This window comes from Felis catus, chromosome D3 (genome assembly GCF_018350175.1).
Source record: "Felis catus isolate Fca126 chromosome D3, F.catus_Fca126_mat1.0, whole genome shotgun sequence".
NCBI classification, from domain to species: domain Eukaryota; kingdom Metazoa; phylum Chordata; class Mammalia; order Carnivora; family Felidae; genus Felis; species Felis catus.
The window spans coordinates 46268334-46287091 of record NC_058379.1 but is presented as its reverse complement, the minus strand read 5'-3'; the positions used below and the strand labels follow the sequence as shown (position 1 = coordinate 46287091).

At 44.1% G+C, this 18758-nt stretch overlaps 1 protein-coding gene across 7 annotated transcripts in view; it reads right to left on the bottom strand.

Moving 5' to 3' along the window:
- The window catches only part of LAMA3 (laminin subunit alpha 3), a 273867-nt gene that overhangs the window by 194525 nt on the left and 60584 nt on the right, over positions 1-18758 (bottom strand). For all 7 annotated transcript variants that reach the window (XM_045041820.1, XR_006588064.1, XR_006588063.1 and 4 more), the window contains 3 exons: positions 4658-4775; positions 3605-3723; positions 1925-2095 (listed from right to left, as the gene is read on the bottom strand). In XM_045041820.1, coding sequence (XP_044897755.1) covers positions 1925-2095; positions 3605-3723; positions 4658-4775 — 408 coding nt within the window. The remainder of the gene's footprint in view (positions 1-1924; positions 2096-3604; positions 3724-4657; positions 4776-18758) is intronic.

Sequence of the window (18758 nt, the reverse complement as noted above, 5' to 3'; positions counted from 1 at the left end):
TGTCAGCGGCCAGGCACGCCTCCGGTTTGCTGGAGACCTCCCTGCTAGCAACGACAGGTGGCACAATCTACCAGCTCCTTTCCTTCTCAGACTCAGCAGAAGCCGCACAGGCCCCAGCGAGGAATCTGTAGGGTGTAGAATAATCTTTCTCATGAGGCCGTGCTGCCAGTGAGAAGACCTCGCTGTCAGCGAGGAAGTCTTTGAATTCACAAGGACGAGAGGACTTTTGTATCTTTGTGTTGCTGCTGTGCCCATCAGTCACCTTACAGTGCTCTATTCACTCAATGGAAGGGTTCTGTTCTGATTTCCACACTAACACCTGTTGAAGTATCTGAGCGTCCTGGCAAAGTCTTACTAAGTCTGAAGATATTAACAATCCCTGTTGTTAATATGGATAAACTCAGTATTAAAGGGCTTTCTAGGACAGGTTAACACTAAGAGCTCTCATGCTGTTCGTCACAGAAGTTTCTCCCTACCCATGTGTTAAGGGCAGCAAGCAGCAAGGGAGAGAAGCCCTCAGACTTCACCGCAGCAGCACACATGAGAGAGTGTGATGTTCTGGTCTATTCTGTTCCTCCGCTTCAAGAGGCAAACTAGATTGGCATGAGGGGTGTCCAGATTATATGTGAGATGAGCCCCATAAAAACTTCCTTCACAGAGACGACTATGTTCACCTAAGTAAAAAATATACGTACCTATGAGTAACGGATCTTGCAACCTCCAAAAAGAGAATTAAAGGGAAAAGATGGTGAGGTGCATTTGTATCAAGGTTCCAAAATATCTAGGGACTGGAAACCCAGTCTGGCTACAGTCTACCCAAAATCCCAGCTCTCCCCTTCATCCTGGGATCCAGTGTAGCCCCCACCTACAGCGGCTCAGAGAGAGCTAAGGGGGCACAAAATGCAGCTGGCAAGCCACCTACACCCAAGATGACCTCTCTTTCTAGAAAATGATCAAAACTGTAGCAAAACCTACTTATCTCTCTGCCTTCCTCTTCCAGCTCTCTGATATTACCTACACAAGAAGCCAAACTCTATAAGATACACTGTACATCTTCCATTCACCCTTCCAGGTCCACTCTCCAGGACCACCTTTTTCTTTCTGCCTTCTGCTCTGGGGCTGAACTTTATGGGCTACAACAAGGATCTCTTGCCCACTGGCTTCTTGTTGGGTTTGGCCAGTGGGAGGCACCAGCAGGAGATCAGAGGGTGGGAGAAGAGTGAGTTCAAGATATTTATTCTGCTGGCTCCCTCTCTGCCCAGGACGCAGGGGTACCATCCTGACACTGAGAGTAACAGATGTCTACCCAATGCGGTAGACATCACTAGTGCTCACAATACCCGTCTCCTCCACTGTGGCTGGATTACATTACCCAGCCTCCCGCACATGGCGGGGGGGGGGGGGGGGGGGGGGCTACACTGCCAATTCCTGCCAATGGAGGTCACCAGTGTGGTCAGGAGCAGGTGGGTCTTCTCTATGCGCTCTCTTTCCTCATCTGCTGACCAGGTGCAGGGGATCTAGAGGTGGACTCTGAGGTCCTATAGGATGCCTGTACCTCTAGATAAAAAGAGTGTGCTTCCCTGAATGACTGTGTGGAGTAGATTCCACCTGCTGCCCACACTGGACTGTGACATGGACAAAAAATTAACCCCTATTTTGTTATGCCCCTGAGACTTGGGGATTATTTGTCAGAATAGCAGGCTAACACCTGAGGGGCTGTCATCTTTGACTTCGTCCTCTTCGAATAGAATGATTTTTCTTCAACAACTAAACTTCAAAGTTACATCTAGTATTTCATACAAGAATAACTCCTATGCCGACACCATAACTGGCTGTAAAGATTACTTGAAAGGCAGTTAATTTGATAAGCAAAAAAAAAAAGGTAACAGAAACTGTTCTGTAGGCACTTAGAAACACTACTCACCCGCCGAGTGACAGTTGGATCTCTCTGTGCTTTGGAAATGAGGTGTCCAAGAAGGGTGTTGGTTCGGAGAAAACACAGGCGGATGTTTGTAGCCTTTGTGAACTCCCTCAGGGTGTGAGAGAAAGTAAAATTTTTTGCACCTGGTCGACCATTTATTAAGGACACCACAATCTAAAATAGTCACACACAGAAGGGAAAAAAGTCCTTTCATGAAAATACAGCCACAAGTAACTAAAAATAACATTTGTTTTGGTTTTTTTTTAGTTTGGTTTCTTTGAGCCATTAGAGTTTGTAGGTGTCTTGGGTCTTGTTTACGTCTAAAAATATCATTGCTAGTTTTGTCTTTCCTTCCCACTTCCAGTTCCAAATTCTGGCTATCTCTCCTTAAAACCTGGCCTCTCAAAAATTGTTACCATTTCATTTTCAAACCCTTTGTTCTATCAGTGTAGTTAGGGGGTTGTAATACTATGAAATGTTAAAAATATAAATATAATCTATAAATCTATAAATCTTAAAATCTATAAATATAAGAAAACAACTTTTGGTTGCATTGAAGAAACAAAGCTCAAGTTACCTAAAAACCTAAATGAGGTTGAAGAAAGGAAGTCTCTGGATATAGAGTTGACTGTGGAAAGGACAAAAAGATCTATACAAAACCCAGGTTTGGTTTTAAAGCCTGAAGTGATGAAGTCCAAGTGCCAACAATAAGAGACAGGAACCACTCATCAGCCATTGGAAGATACTGGATAGAGTTGCTCAAGAAAGATCTCTCCACCTAAAACAGGGAGACTGGCATCCTTAAAGAAGCTCATTTGAGGAGCACCTGGGTGGTTCAGTTGGCTAAGCATCCTACTCTTGATTTCAGCTCAGGTCATGATCTCCTGGTTTGTGAGATCTAGCCCCGCATCAGGCTTCACGATAACGGATGACCATGCAGAGCCTGCTTGGGATTCTCTCTCCCTCTCTCTCTGCCCTTCCCCCGCTCACAAGCATGTGCTTGCATCCATGCACATGCGCCCTCTCTCCCTCTCTCTCAAAATAAATAAACTTAAAAAAAAAAAAGTTCATTTGAAAACTCATTTCATGCTCAAGACAGCCTCACTTTTCAGGGAATTCTTCTCCAATTTTCCCCATTCTATTTTCCCATCTCCCATAACAATGGCCTAGCTGGCTTCACTAGGACCAAATGCAACTCCAAAGGGACAGCAATTCTTTTCTCCCTTATGGATGATTCTCACCCTGCCCAGAAGGACCAGGGATTCATGCTATCACCTACCCTTCACCTCCTCACTCTTACAGGGGATATTTATTTGTGAAGCAGTGGGAGGGGTCTTCACCTCAATCACCAGCAACCCACTTTTTCAACATTCCACCAGAAAAGACAGTTCAAGACCTGTGAGCCTTGAATCCAGAGGCCTGACTTCCAAAGAATTTGAGACCTCAAATAGAACTTCCAATGTCAATTATACCTCAATTAAAAAAAAAAAAAAAAAAGGAATTTCCAACCCAACTCATTCTGAGAGTCTGCAGTGTGAATTCTTTACTAGTCAGTTCCAAGTTCTGGTTTCCATCGTGACCTATGTTAGATGTTGAAAGTGCAAGTTTCACAGTTATGGAAAGTTTTATATCTTCATGTTCATTTCTGAGTCTTATCTCTCCCATCCTCCCGTATCGACTTACCTCACCATTTTCCAAAGGTACAATCCGGGAATATTCAGTAGTACAAAGTACATCATCATCTTGGCTGATAGCCATATTTGCATTCTGCCCAAATTGTTCCAAACAATCTACTTTAGAGTCTAGGAATAAAAGATTTTAACACTATAAAATAAAATATTATGATCTTATTGTAAATCTCTTAAGAAATCTTATGTATTCAGGGAGTCTAGGTGGCTGGGTTGGTGGAGCCTCTGACTCTTGATTTGGGCTCGGGTCATGATCTCACGGTTCGTGGGATGAAGCCCCATGTCGGGCTCTGTACTGACAGCATGGAGCCTGCTTGAGATTCTCTCTCTCTTCCTCTCTCTCGCTCTCAAAATAAATAAACATTTTTAAAAATAGTAAAAAAAGTAAAAAAATCTTATGTTTTCTTAAGAAAATCCGTCAGAAGGAAAGAACAGAAACATTTAAGGTTTTTAGACAAAAGCTTAAACTAAAGTTTTTAATTCACGAAAGAAAATACCAAGCCATGTCAGGCCACTTACTTCCAACAGAAATGTGTGGAGATGTGGTTCTAACTCCTCACTCCTCATTAGGCAAGTTTACCCTCTAAGGAGCATTCATGGAAAGCCCAGTGACTTTGTAAGCAAAATTTCTATCCACCTCAATTCATCATAGGGTTCAGAGACACTAACACTTTTCATTAGTTGAAGATAACAGGGTCAGGTAAATAATGTGAGATGCAGGATCCATGAAGATGAAACTTAGTCCCTAATTCTACATAAAAGGAAAAGGACTGGAGCTATGGCCCAGTTACAGGTACACTGCTTCTTCCTAAACAGTGGTAAAAGGTTTATCATAAAAGGCATTTCAACCTCAGTTCTGCATGTGTATCCTTGGAATTAATGCATGCATGCTTGAGTAACAAGAATGTTCTGAGAGTAAACCAGAAAGTTAAAATTGACCCGTCCCTATTAGCCAAACTGAGAGACTAATTTTCTAGTTAAATCCAGTGTTGATCTGTTGCAAATAATTAAAGTCCCTCATAACATAGTCATAAGCAAGGTTACTTACGAGCAAAGTATTGCCAAGGTGAGTAGGTGCTTCCAAAGTCTACAGATCTTTCCAAGACCCAAAGATCAGGGCGAGGAGAATTTGCAAATTTGATTATAATATAGGCCACATGGAAAAGCTGATAAAGCAAAGGAGATAGTTATTATACAACCTTGACCATCTCTATGTGATGCTGATCCAAGGAAACACATCGAGCCACCCCTCTCCCAAGATCCAGATCCTATTTATAACTGCCTACAGGGCAACTCTGTCTCAGTGCAGACTCTCAAGCTTATGGTGTTCAAAACCAAATCATCATTTTTCTTTCTCCACCAGATCTATACATGAATCTTTGTCACACCTTATTCATTTCATCCTTGATTTTTAACAAGTCTACACAGTATCTTAAAGCCTGTATCTTCGAAAAATCTTATATCAAGCAACAACCATCTTGTGCTAAGCTCTCCCAGGACCAAGAACCAACAGTACAGCCCAGAGTGTCTCCCAGGAGTGCCATGGCCCCTGGTTCCAGGTCTTGGAGAGCTCACAGCTGCAGAACTGAGAGCAAAGCAACTCTTTGGTAGAGTAATAGTACCTCCTTCCCCTGCATCATCTCCACTGTCTCCTTTTTTCTGGATTGTTCTCCCTCTTTTTGATTTTCTTGTCCATCCTCATTACTCTTTTGCCCATGGCCAGAACCATGCATAAGTATGGAAGAGACACAGGGAGACTTTGGTCCTTTCTTTGCCCTCCCCCTGATGAATCGCAACATGCCTCCCACGACGGACCTCAGGCATCCTTGCAAATCTACTCTTACCCTTCCCTGAAAACTTATATGGCTTGGATTTTGAACCCTGAAAGTCTATGTATTTCCCAAAGAGCCTGATATGACAATAAACACAGGTGTTAAATATGTTAACATGTCAATGAACAAGGATTATCTCTACCCCCCCCCATGCTCTCCACCCCCCGCACTCCCTGACCCCAAGTAACAGAGCCAACAGTGACTCTCAGAAGAGGATTCCCCCACCTTATTAACTAGCCCAACAGAGCAATTTGAACAATGAGTGTGTCTAGTTAGAGAAAGAGGCAGTACTCAGACTTTGTGAGATCCTTTCATTTCTTAGGGACAAAATAAGGGGGTTTCCTCTTTATATTTTTTTACATACAATGATATGCTAAGAGTCACATATTTAAAAAAATTAAAAAGTCTAGGGGTGCCTGGGTGGTTCGGTTTGTTGAGCAGCTGACTCCAGCTCAGGTCATGATCTCAGGGCTCGAAGGCTCATGAGTTCGAGCCCCACATCGGGCTCTGTGCTGACAGCTCAGAGCCTGAAGCCTGCTTCAGATTCTGTGTCTCCCTCTCTCTGCCCCTCCCCCACTAGTACTCTGCCTCCCTCCCTCTCTCTCTCTCTCTCTCTTTCTCTCTCTCAAAAATAAATCTTAAAAAAAAAAAAAAGTCTTAGAACTAGCAGCTAGTTGTAAATGTTCCAAACCTGGTACTAGAAGCCAAAATCTTTGGGACAATGGTTTTCAAATTTCAGTCTCAGGACCCATGCACACTTCTTACAGTTATTGAGAACCTCTAAAAGCTTTTGTTTATATGGGTTATATCTCTTGGTAATGTACCCATATTAAATATAAAAGCAGAGAAAATTGAAAAATCTATTACCAATTCACTTAAAATAATAATAAACCCACTACATGTTAACATAAACACCTTATTTTTATAAAAAAAAAATTACTACCTTTTCCAAAGCTTAAAAACTGTACAGAGAGTAGTGGCTTCACTTTACATTTTTAAAGCCTCTTTAAATGTGTGCATTAATAGAAGACATTTGGATTCTCACCCTGCTTCTGTATTGTTTTGATTGAAGTATTTAAAGAAAATCTGGCTTCACATAGATCTGTTATGGGAAAGGGGAGGATCTCAAAGCTTGTGGACCTCCTGAAAGTTCTTGGGGACCTCAAAGGGTTCCAAGCCACACTGTGAGAACCACTGCTCTTGGTCACAGAGATTACCCTTTGCCCTAAGAAGCCCCTTGGCTTATTCTCTGCATAAGAAAGAATTGTCACACCAATGACTGAAAACCCTAAATTCAGCCAGTTCTGTCCCAGTCAAACACTTGTTCTTTGATCTTGAAAAAAAGCCACTTCACTGGCTCAGATTAATGTTCCCAGATTATTTACTGATCCTTGGAAATAAATGATCCAACCTCATGGAGAAAAACTGATTAGGAATTGTAAGGTATTCTGAAAACCATAATCTATTCTAAAGATAGAAATAATTTCCAAAAGACCATTATTACATAGTGAAAAAATTCAGAGGAAATCCCAGAACTCCAAGTTTGGAAAATCACTACAAATGTATTTCCCTGAAAACTATTTGCATATCTCTTAGACCACATCAAAGTAAGACCGCCTTTAGATATGAGTAAGATAGGATATAAAGGAAACATTTTTGGATACAGGAATCATTCAAAGCATTCTTAACCTCTTCCCTCAAAATTCCACAATCATAGCACACACACACACCGCAAAGAACAACATATTTACTTAATAGTTTATGATCTAACAGTTACTATGTTCCAGGTACTACGTGAGACACCGCGCAAACATTCTCTCTCAAGAAGTTAAGTAACATGTCCAAGTATTCTAGGCTTAAAATCCTGAGCCTATGTGTATTCTACTCACTGATCATTAGCTAAGCCATAGAACCTAAGAGGTACTTAATAGTTGACCTGTTTCATCCTAGGGGGAGTAAATTATCAGAAAACTTCCAAATACCATTATTTCCAATCACCCTAAGATTCCATTATAGGGAGCCTGGAGATGGGGAGCTATGTTATAATACATCTCGAGGATTATTTGAGTGCATTGGTTTTTCCAAAGCTGCACTTTCTGCTACTGAAAACTCCAAATAAATAAAACAGTCTCGGTGGCTCAGAAGGGATACTCTTTTTGTTTCACTTCATCCTGTTCCAAGGTAATGTCTCCTTTCTTTCTGGATTGTTCTCCCTCTTTCTGATTTGGATTTCATTGGATTGGATTTGACCTGGATTGTGCTCCCTCTGAAGCAAGCACAGCAGTTAAAAATTCCAAATCTAGGAGCCGGTTCAGACATGCCTCAGTGTGCTTCCCCCCACCACCTGCCAACCTTTGGAAGCCTGCCACCCGGTCTAATTTAATAAGCCTACTGATCCTACCAACTCATCTTCCAGTGCCCATGGGATGGGACATCCCTTCCATTTTCATCTTAGGAACTGGTTTCTGAGGTTCCTCAACGCATGTTTAAGTGCCCCGACTGTTGCTAGGGTGCACTTTGTTTCTTCTGACCCCATCTGCATGACCAGACCCTATGGTTTCTCTATCACCACCACTGCTGTGTAACCTGCAGTCAATTCTCTCTGCGAACTCCAGCTCTGCAGCAAATGTCCTCTGAGATTCAAAATGTCACTGCAAGGCAAAGTGAGTGGTCCCCAAAGTGGGTTTGCAGCTCGGTTCATTCAAGTCAAGCCAACAGGTATGAATCTATTTTTTTTTTTTTACTTGATGATTTAAAATCACGTGCCTTTTAAATGGCTCCTTCCAGGGGTGCCTGGGTGGCTCAGTTGGTTAAGCTTCCAACTTCAGCTCAGGTCATGATCTCACAGCTTGTGAGTTCGAGCTCCACATCAGGCTCTGTGCGGACAGCTCAGAGCCTGGAGCCTGCCTCAGATGCTGTGTTGCCCTCTCTCTCTGTTCCTACCCCGCTCACACTGTCTCTCTCTCTCTCTCTCTCTCTCTCTCTCTCTCTCTCTCAAAAATAAACATTAAAAATAAATAAATAAACAAACAAACAAATAAATAAATAAATAAATGAATAAAGGGCTCCTTCTGTTCAACTCCCATTATTAGTTACTTATGCTTGCTCCTTGATCACTCACAATTCTTCAAAGCATTCATGAGTGACTTATGAGATGCACAGACGTAAACAAGGGCCCTTCATGAGGCTAGAAAGTGCCAGACTATGAAAGCTCTAGAAGCAGAAAAGCAGGGGCAGAGCTGTGCAATTCAGAGAAATAATATTTGGGAGTCAAAGATAAGGAGGAAGAAATGACCAGGAAGAACTGAGCTGTAGTCTTTTCTCCATGTGATTTTGGAATAAGCTGCAGAGGGCTTGAACTTCATGATCAATCAGCTGGAGATACAAAGTAGTCTTTTAAATAATGTTTCAAGAAGCAGGTAATAGGGGTGCCTGGGTGGCTCAGTCGGTTGAGCGTCCGACTTCAGCTCAGGTCATGATCTCGCAGTTCGTGAGTTTGAGCCCCGCGTTGGGCTCTGTGCTGACAGCTGAGAGCCTGGAGCCTGCCTCAGATTCTGTGTCTCCCTCTCTCTGCCCCTTCCCCGCTCATGCTCTGTCTCTCTCTCTGTCTCTCAAAAATGAATAAATGTTAAAAAAAATTTTTTTTAAAGAAGCAGGTAATATAATAGGTAGAGTGTGAGGCACTTTGACTTCAAACACCTTTAAAGTGAGCAGGTGAGACAAGATGGCATCATCTGACCTTTGCTTCTCTGCCAATGCTCACCATTCTGAAGCCTCTGAGATTCCAGCTCACTACAGCCCATGATTTCAGGGCCTTCCCAGATGGCCACGTAGTACATGTTCAATAAATACTGTGGATAGATGCATGGACGGATGGATATTAAAGTTGTGTAGCTGCCTCCAAGTTCAGGAGGCAGAGGTGAACCCCCAAGTGTTCTAGCTAGTGCCCAAGCCCAGTGGACTAAGGGTGCAGGAGAACCAACCCCCTGCACTGAATCCTTTGCCTTGCCACCTGCTGGGCACGTGACTCTAAGCACCTCCCTGAACCACTCTGAGATTTTATGTCCTCGCCCATAAAATAGTAACATAAAATGATCATAAAAAAATATTTGTTAAGTAAATAAGAAGCAATAACATCCATGTCATACAAAGTTTATGTTCTCATCTAAAAGAGCACCTATCATGCTCTGTGGCATATATTCACTTTCATCTGTTGTTCCCACATTTGTGCCTTAATCACTCCTGTATCCTCAGAATAGGTGCTTAATACATGTTGTTGAATTGAAATGAAATTAATAAATGGGACATGCGAAATTGCAAAATGCTATGCAAATGTATCTAAAGTCATATCTGGAATTAGCTTCTCACTCAACTAGATAGCACACCCTCCACCAAAAGTCTTAAGTTTGTGATGTGAAATTAGTCTGCTCTAACAGCTTTAGAATTTGATAAGCATATTGCTCCACAAAGTGGAGTAAAATTTCTAATTCACTTTTCCAACGTTTTATTTTGCATGATTTTCAACCCTCCAGGAAAGCTCAAAGAATGGTACAATGGACATCAATATGTTTTTCATCGGATGCACAAAACGTTAACATTTTGCCATACTTGTGCTCTCTCTCACGTATGCTCTTTCTGCACGTGCACACGCACACGCGCACACACGCACACACATACACACACTCTGTGTTTGAATCTTTGCAAGTAAGTTTCAGACATCATTATGCTTCACCTCTAACTATTTCAGCAGGTGTATCCCAAGAACATGGACTTTTTTACACACCCTCAACATTTTGATGTCTAAGAAATTTTTACCATTTGTACAAAAACATTATCTAACACACTGTCCATATTCAAATTTCCCTGATTCTCCTAACAATACCCATTGGATTCCAATCCAGGATTACATGCACCACATACCTATTAAGTCTTTTGTGTCCTGTAACCTAGAGCAGTCCCCCCATGGTTTTTGTCTTTCCTGACATTGGCGTTAAGAGGAGTCCACGTCCTTTCTGTCACAGAAGGGTCCACAATCTGAATTTGCCTGATTATTTTCTCATGATCTGACTAAGCATTTTGGCAAGACTACTTCTTGCATTACCTTTCTTCTCATGGCATCACGCCAGGGGGCACGAGATGCCAGGTGGTCCTATTATCAGTGATGCTACGTTTGATCCTCTGTCTAATGAGGTGTCCACCAGATTTCCCCCATCATTATCTTTTTACCTTTGTCATTAATCAGTAACCTGTGAAGAGGCGCCTTCAAACATTTAGTTTCTATTAGCTAAATTATAAACATTCCCACTCTCCATGTAAAAATACGAATACAAGTTAGGAAAAGTAAGGCCCAAAATATGGAACGAAACCATTAAACTTCTTCTGTGTCTGGTGCCCATTTAGAAAGCTCATCTATGGAGCCAATTCTATAGACAAAAATGTTAATTGCGAAGGAAAAATGCAGATCGAGTGAAATTAAACTCTATTTTGGTAACCTTGTTTGAGAACGTCTTACAAAATGAAATGTAATCCTCATAAAACAATCAAGGCCAATGATGAAAACACAACTCAGCTGGCCTGAAAAAAAAGGATCCTTTTAATCATGGTCCAAAGAACACATCTGCCAATGGCAGAGCAAAGTCACCCCTTTCTTGTAAGTTTATCATCACCTGGGGCTGAAAAACCCAGTCTCTGGCACCACCAAAAAGACTGTGCTCAGGAGAAAAGTCACTTTGTCCCTCCGTGCCTCTTACTGTCTCCCAGAAGCACCTGCTCACCTGTGAGGAGGGAACGTGGATCATTTCAGAAACTTACAGGAAGGGACTCAAGAGGTCCCTAGGTCAACCTCTCACCCAGGTTAAGAACCTTCACCCAAGAATCTCTTTTTGAGAGGAAACCCACAGCATTGCTGACAAGGTCCAGCCATTATCTTTCCATGGTGTTTTGTCAAAAACTTTCTGTCCTAAGTCCACTTCCCCTGCCTTGGAGTAACACAGATCTCCACTCTTTATCCCACATGACAGCCTGCCCAGGGTTTAAATACCAACAACCATGTTTCCCTGGGTTCTTTTTAAGGAATTAAAATTCCAGTCAGCAGGAGGCAAAGACAGGGGTAGAAAGTGGAAAGGAGAGAAGAATCAAGTCTCTCATTTCCTCATTAAAAACAACTACAATAGCCTGAGAAATAGCAACCCGAAAGCAAAAATGAGTCTAAAGATTTGGAACACTCCAATAACTTGGAAAATGACAAGCCTACTATTTTTTTAATGGAAGATTCCAAGAAAAAAAATTGAAAGATAGAGAAAAGGTCAAACACTTGCATCTATATCTTATTTCTGATCTTATTTCTGATGAGTTCTTAACTCTGGAGAAAAAAATGATTAATGTCATAGAGCGGGATTTTCAGTCCTTGTGGACTTTAAGCATTATTCCCCAAGTAGACTCAAAGTGCAGAATTTGAGACTAGCATATGTTGCTCAGGAACATTTTATCTACAAGTAACAATTTACAAAATGGTGGTGGTTTTAAATAAGCTGAAGCCCCCTGGAATCTAAGAACTCTGGGTCCAATTTCCTAGTAACACCTTATATTTTATCCTGCTCTGGTTACTCTAACTGTCCGAAATTTTTTTTTTTTTTTTTTTTTTTTTTTTTTTTTTTTTTTTTTTTTTTTTTGTCTAGGGCCTGATTCTCCCTGTAAAACTCAGGGAGTTGCGTGGCATTTGGTTCACTCACTGAACTGAAAAGCAGCCTAAGAATTTGTCTGACAAACTATACAGAACAAGGGAAATTTCACAGTCAGGATCTTTCAAGGCAAAGAGGTTTCACTAATGCAATGTTAATTACCAAAGACTAAGTCATCAAACTCTTCCTTGAATCTGGTTAAAATTTTTTAGACTCAGTGATTCCTGAAAATAGATTGATTTCTACAAATGGCTTATATCAGGCTTCAACAAAATATTTCTCGGTCATGGTGATTTCTCTTCAATCAGATTCCAAACTATGTGACTGTCATTTTTCATAAAGAAGATCACACCCTCCTTGGGGCACCTGGGTGGCTCAGTCGGTTGAGCTTCCAACTCTTGATCTCAGCTCAGGTTATGATCCCCGAGTCATAGGATCAAGCCCCGCGTCAGGCTGCGAGGCGTCAGGCTGCGAGGTAAGTGTGGAGCCTACTTGGGATCCTCTCTCTCTCTCTCTCTCTCTCTCTCTCTCTCTCTCTGCCCCTCCCCTACTCATTTTCTCTCTTTCTCAAATAAAAAAAAATTTTTTTAATTAAAAAAAAAAAGATCACACCCTCCAGAATGTCCCAGGCTCTTCCTCTTGACAAATATCTTTCTACCTAGAGAGTTGTAACATTTTGGGCCTGCACTCATAATGGTCCTTTCCTACTCTTATGGGCTATCTTATTCCCTTTTCCTCTGTTACTTCTTTCTTAAGTTCACCAACCATGGCTAGATCATAGTTTTACCTAAGGCTAAAATTATCCTTTTGGCTGTGTATCCAACGATCTTCCTGATGACAGGGCACCTCAGAAACCTTTTCGACAACAGTTGTAAGTGTCTGTAGAGCGTAATGGTGGTCACCTAGATTTTATTACATGAACTTAAGAATAACAGAATGAACTTTTAAGCTGACATGTCATTTCAGACCAGCTGGGCTGCAGATTAAATATTCTTAGAACTCATCCTTTGGCCAAAAGTGGTCTTTACCTCCTGAACACTAAATCCCCTGGTGTGGTTCTCCAAGGGGATGGTACCACCAGCTGAGGTGTGTGGAGAATGTAAAGAGACATTTTCCTGGTTGTCACAACAACAAGCCCAAATAAAGGAAGAGACCATGCATCTGCAGCGGCATCATCTCCACCCTGAGAAAGATCACAGCCAGTCCCGGGTGAGGACACTGCTTCCCGGGTGTCTGGGACCTGCCGTCCAGAGTACCAGTGGAGAGGCAGCCACGTCACAGGCATTTGTCTTATGTTTATTGAGACTTTTGAGGACCTGAATGCCCTTCCCACCTTATAAATCTGGGGCTGGGAATGGAATTCACCTTCCAACCTTAGAAGCTGAAAATGCCAGCTTCCTGACTCCTGTGGCAGGTAAGGCGATACAAGTACATGACCCGGGCTCAGCTAATCAGAAGTCTCCTTCTAAGATTTTACTCCTAAAGCAGGTGATACAAAGAGGTAGGGGCACAGACAATGAAGAATTCTTTCTGGAAGCACCAAAGATGGCAGTACCATCTGGCTTCTAGGGATAGTTGCAGACCCCAGCACAGGTGTACTGAGTCCAGAGTCCAGACTCAGGGCTGACTGTTCATCAGTACCTGCTGCCGCAAGTGGCATTCGGCCACAGCTGTGTCCTTTGCAGACCCGCCTATGGGTCAGACCGTGCGAAACCTTTGCTTCTGCCCATTCTCTGAGCCTGATTCTCCGTGCTCTCGAAAACCCCTCCCGCTACCTCACCTCTGCTCCTTCCACTCTCAGAGGTGACCTCTTCTCTTTCACAGGGAAAATGAGAACTACCAGAAAGGGACTGCCTTCCCTTCCCTTTGCAAATCTATGAGCCATTTGCAACTACACATCTTCTTTTTCCCTCTGGACCAATGGAGGGCGGAGCCTCTTCTTGTCTAAAGCCAATCCCTTCCTCAGGACTCTGGGTCCCCTCCTGCCTTCTGCTGTATCCTTCCCATCAGCTTTTAAAGTCTCCTCCATCTCAAAGTCAGGAAAAGCTTCTCCTTCCATCCAAACCCCCTCCTCCCCTCACAGAGCACTTCTTGTAAGAGTATGCACTGTCTTGTCCGTTGCTCACCTCTCACTCACTCCCAGCTCACCCAGGGTTAGATCTCAGTCTTTCCTCACTCATACAACACTATCCCCACATCACACCATGACTCTCGGTATTTATTTCTCTAGCCCAGACGTTCATGGAAACTTCAGACCCACATTACAACTATCTGCTCCATCACCACCTGAAAGACCTCACCTCCTTCTCAACTCAGCAGGACCCAGTGAAGCCTGATCCCAGCCCCCCCAGAGCCTGCTAATTCTTCTTTAATCCATGGGTCTCAGCGAAGCCTTCTCTCTAGTGAGTCCTCTGTATTTTATGCTTTCTGGAGCATCCTGTTTTTCCTTTAAAACACTCCTTACAGGATAACTAAATAAATATTCATAGCTAGAGTGCTCATGACCTAGTGAATACAGGATGGGTGTCTGATTATCCTGCCCACTCAGGAACTGCAACAGGAATCCTCTGGCTACACGTAGCTTAGGTCAGGGCAGCGCCCGCACTTTGCCTGGATGAGGGTGGGGCTGGTAGGCGGCCAAAACCCTAAGGATTGCACTTACTTGGCATAAAACGGGACAGCTCAAAGTCACCTTCACTGTATGGAAATGGTGCCTCTTGGCTGAGCTCTCAGATCTGGACACGAGATGGCCTCTTGTGTCCCAAAGGATCCCACCCAAATGCCCTGGCTCCTGAGGACCAGAGCAAGCACTTTCATAGCCAGACAAATGTATGGCACATTGTGAAGCCGCAGGGTAGGCAGGGGCCTGGGTGTGAAGGGTCAGAGTGCAATGGGGTGAAGGGAGGTGGTGGGCAGCAGATGGGAGTGTGGATGGGCTCCACACCTGACGGCTATCAGGAAAAGTGGGTTCTGTGCCCATCTCAGCATCTGCCAGAGTCAGTAACCTTGGGTCAGTTTTCTGAAATCCAACTCCAGGCGAGACACAGTTAGGAATTTAAGCAGGTATTCAAGCCTGCCCCAGACAGGATGTGGGGTGGAACCTGAGGGAAGAGGGCAGGGTGACCAGACACAGCCACGGCAGATGTAGGTTAAACCGAGAAACCGGAGCCAGTGGCCCCGAGCTAATGGGCTCCAGGTGAATGTGAGAGCAATGATACTCCACCCTGCACGCTGGCAGAGAAGGGGACTGCGGTGGGGGAGTGGTCGGTGGGGACACCTTCCATGCCCACAGGACCCATCCCACTCAATGCCAACCACCACCTCGCGGGAATGAGGTCTGAGTCTGAAGATGGTAGGTGGGGTGAGTGACTAGGCATTCTAGAAAGGTGGGTCTGAGGGTGGAGGGTGGGTAGAGCCCCAAGTTCCATCATTAAACCTCCACACGATGACCCACCCCCTCTCTCACTTCCCATGGGCCCACCCCTACCCACTCCCTTCCCCTTCCTGCTCTTCCTTCCGGAAGCCTCTCCCCAACCCAAGGCACCTTTTGTCCCTGTGCCCCAAAAGCTACACAGAAAGGGAGGATTATACCATAACGTTAATGCCATCCCATCTTGCAAACATGGCACGTGACAGCCATTTTAGCTACACAAGGGTTATGGGTTTTTAAGATATAGCTCAGGAAGTCCTTTTTATAACATGGTTTTTTTTTTTTCTGGGGGAAAAATGCAACACGAGTTCTAAATACCTGATGTAGCTTTTAGCATACACCTCATTTATACTTTTATATGATTTCCCCTAAGGCAACATTCCATTAATTAAATGAATGTGAAAGACCATCTCACTAATGACTGTACAAACACCAACCCTGCCGTAGTGGTCAGACGCAAAGAAATGGACACACATACAGTCTCAATGCACTTTCAAAAAACATAAAGTACGTGAATATGGAAGACATCAAACCAGATGTCACAGCACATTTATACAAAGTATACGTGTGTATATATGTATACATACACGCGTGTGTGAATATATATACGCGTGTATGAATACATACACGTATTCGTGCCCACGTACACACAGTCACACTCATTAGAATGGTGACAGTCAATAGACTGGTTACACTGCAGCTGACAATCAACAGAGAATCTCAGGGATTAAATCTGCATCTCACTCATGCCAGACGTCTCTTGAGGGTGGACTCTGCTCTACACCCTCCTCACATGGGGACACAAACCAATAGAGCCCCTACTATCTGGAACACCACTGAGGCAGGGAGGGAACAGGGTGCATCACACACCAAGTCGGGTCCCAGGACCATGCTTCCCTTCAAAGACATGGCCAAGCGCAGCTCTACTGGACATCCTGGCAAGCTAGAAATGCAGAGGTGCTGATGCTTACAGGACCCCGGGTCCTACCAATTTGGCCCCACAGCCCCTGCTCAGTTGGAAGTCAGTGGTAGAAGCTGAGACTTCAGAGGAGTTGAGTTCTCTCTCCTTTTGCCCACACCACCCACGGTGGACACAAAAGGCAACTCTACCAGAGAGAAGAAGTGTTCAACTCTGGACATTCAGCCACGCTGGGGGACGGCAGGATACTGCAGCGCTCTCAAAATTAGGTGTGCATTAGAAGCAGCTGGGGAGCATCTTCAAATGCAGATTCCCAGGATACCATTCTAGAAACTCTAATTCAGTAGGTCTGCAGTGAGGCCTAGAAACAGAGCTTAAAGCAAAAGGAAAACACACGAGCCCCTGTACAAAGGCAAGAAAAAAGGTGCCTTTAACACTACTAAAGTACACTTTTTCCTTCCTTCCATAATTTCTTTCTTGGCCAATCATGATTTTTTATTTGCTACTTAATGCTGGACTCCCTTGGGCAAGAAGATCGTCCCTGGGTGAGAGCAGACCCTCACAGGCGCCAGGGGACTTTGCCCTGCCACTGGCTGTGTACACACCAGGATCCTCCTCCCTAAAACTGCTGGGTTGATGCAACGCACCACACTGTGCTCTGGGCAAGGACAAGAGGCCAATCTCCCCTTCCTATGGACACACTACCCCAACCCACACAGACGGGCGACTCCTGAGCAACTAGAATTTCCCCACAGAAATGTGCCTGATACCTGGATGCAGGATGGGTGAGAGACTCATTCCTGTCAAGCTGCCCATGGCTCCAGTGCCTTGAGACAGGGGTGGCCCTGCCATGCCCCTCCTTGGCGTGGTGTGCATGTAGCCAAACCTCCATGCACCTGCTCTCAGACCCCAGCCAGGATGGCAGGGGGGAGACGGGGAGGAGGAAGAGAAGGTAGGAGATATGGAAGCACCAGGCCTTAGGGGAGCAGATGGCCAAGAACCTGTCCAGACTGGAAGATGATCCATAAGCCAGCATATCTTCCATTGTCCTATTGGGCTTCACTTACAAAACACAAACTCAAACATAAAATTATTAAGAATCTCAGGATGGCATTAACTCCCAAGCAGGGGTCCCCCTTCTGAGCACAGGGATTCAAGACTAACTTGGAGAAACACTGACCTAAAGACAGGCTCATCCAGAAGAGGGTAATCAAGAAAAGTCCCAACACCAAGAGTAGGACAAAAGGATAGAGACTCTGACAGCCATCCACTACTCCAGGCAGAGAGCCCCTCCCTGTTCTAGAATTTGACGTCAGGGTCCCAACCACAGACTACAGGCTCTCAGAGAATTGCTAAAAGAAAACAAGACTCTAAGGCCCAGACAGATGATCACGATGGACTCGTCAGCGTGACCAACCATTCTGGTTTGCCTGGCACTGTCTTAGTTTCGCTGGTGAAAATCCTACATCCCAGAAAACATCTCGATCCCCAGAAAACCAAGACAGTTGGTTGCACTATGAGCAGGGCCAATATTGGCCCGACAACCTATTTAATGACTACTGAATGACTATTAATGACCTATTGAATGACTAATGGAAAGGCTGCTTCCTTGTGAAATCTTCCCCAAATATACCAAACAAAGATGCTTTGGCACTCTGAGACAGGGAAACAAGGACTCCATAAAAATCTACTTTTTGCTCCTTTTCCTGCTTTGATTCTTGCTAGGAAGTGCACCCCGACCCCCCTTTCTACACGCCTCACAATGCAAATAGCATATGACTTCCTTGTAAGGGACAGGAGTTAATGATTTCTCTAGAATAGATAACATCTAAGGAAGGACTAGGTGAGAATGACCAGCCAAAGCTCTCATAGGCCATTCCAGACCACCGGCCTAAACATCTCAATGCCAAGCCCCCCTGACTCCCAGGACTAACACCTGGGCCTTTGTCTTTGTTCTAACAGGTTCCTGAATGCCTGAAAGGACACATACACCAGGCCACAATCCTCAATAAAAACCCGCAGAGCCTGAACAAAGACAAGACTCAGGCTCCTTTCCTGAGTCTCCCTGAAGCCCCATCTGTATCTGCTCTCTATCTTCAATAAACTCTGCTCTCACTTCCTGCTGGCTCAAATTTGATTTCTATCCTATGCAAAGCCAAGGACCCTCTTGCCTGGTCCTGCAGGGTGCCCTCTGGGTCCCCAGACCTGGCCTGCTGGCATCATCTCCATGGTAGTTATACTTATCAGGACGCACACTAATTCTTTTTCATGAATTTGACTCCCCAAGA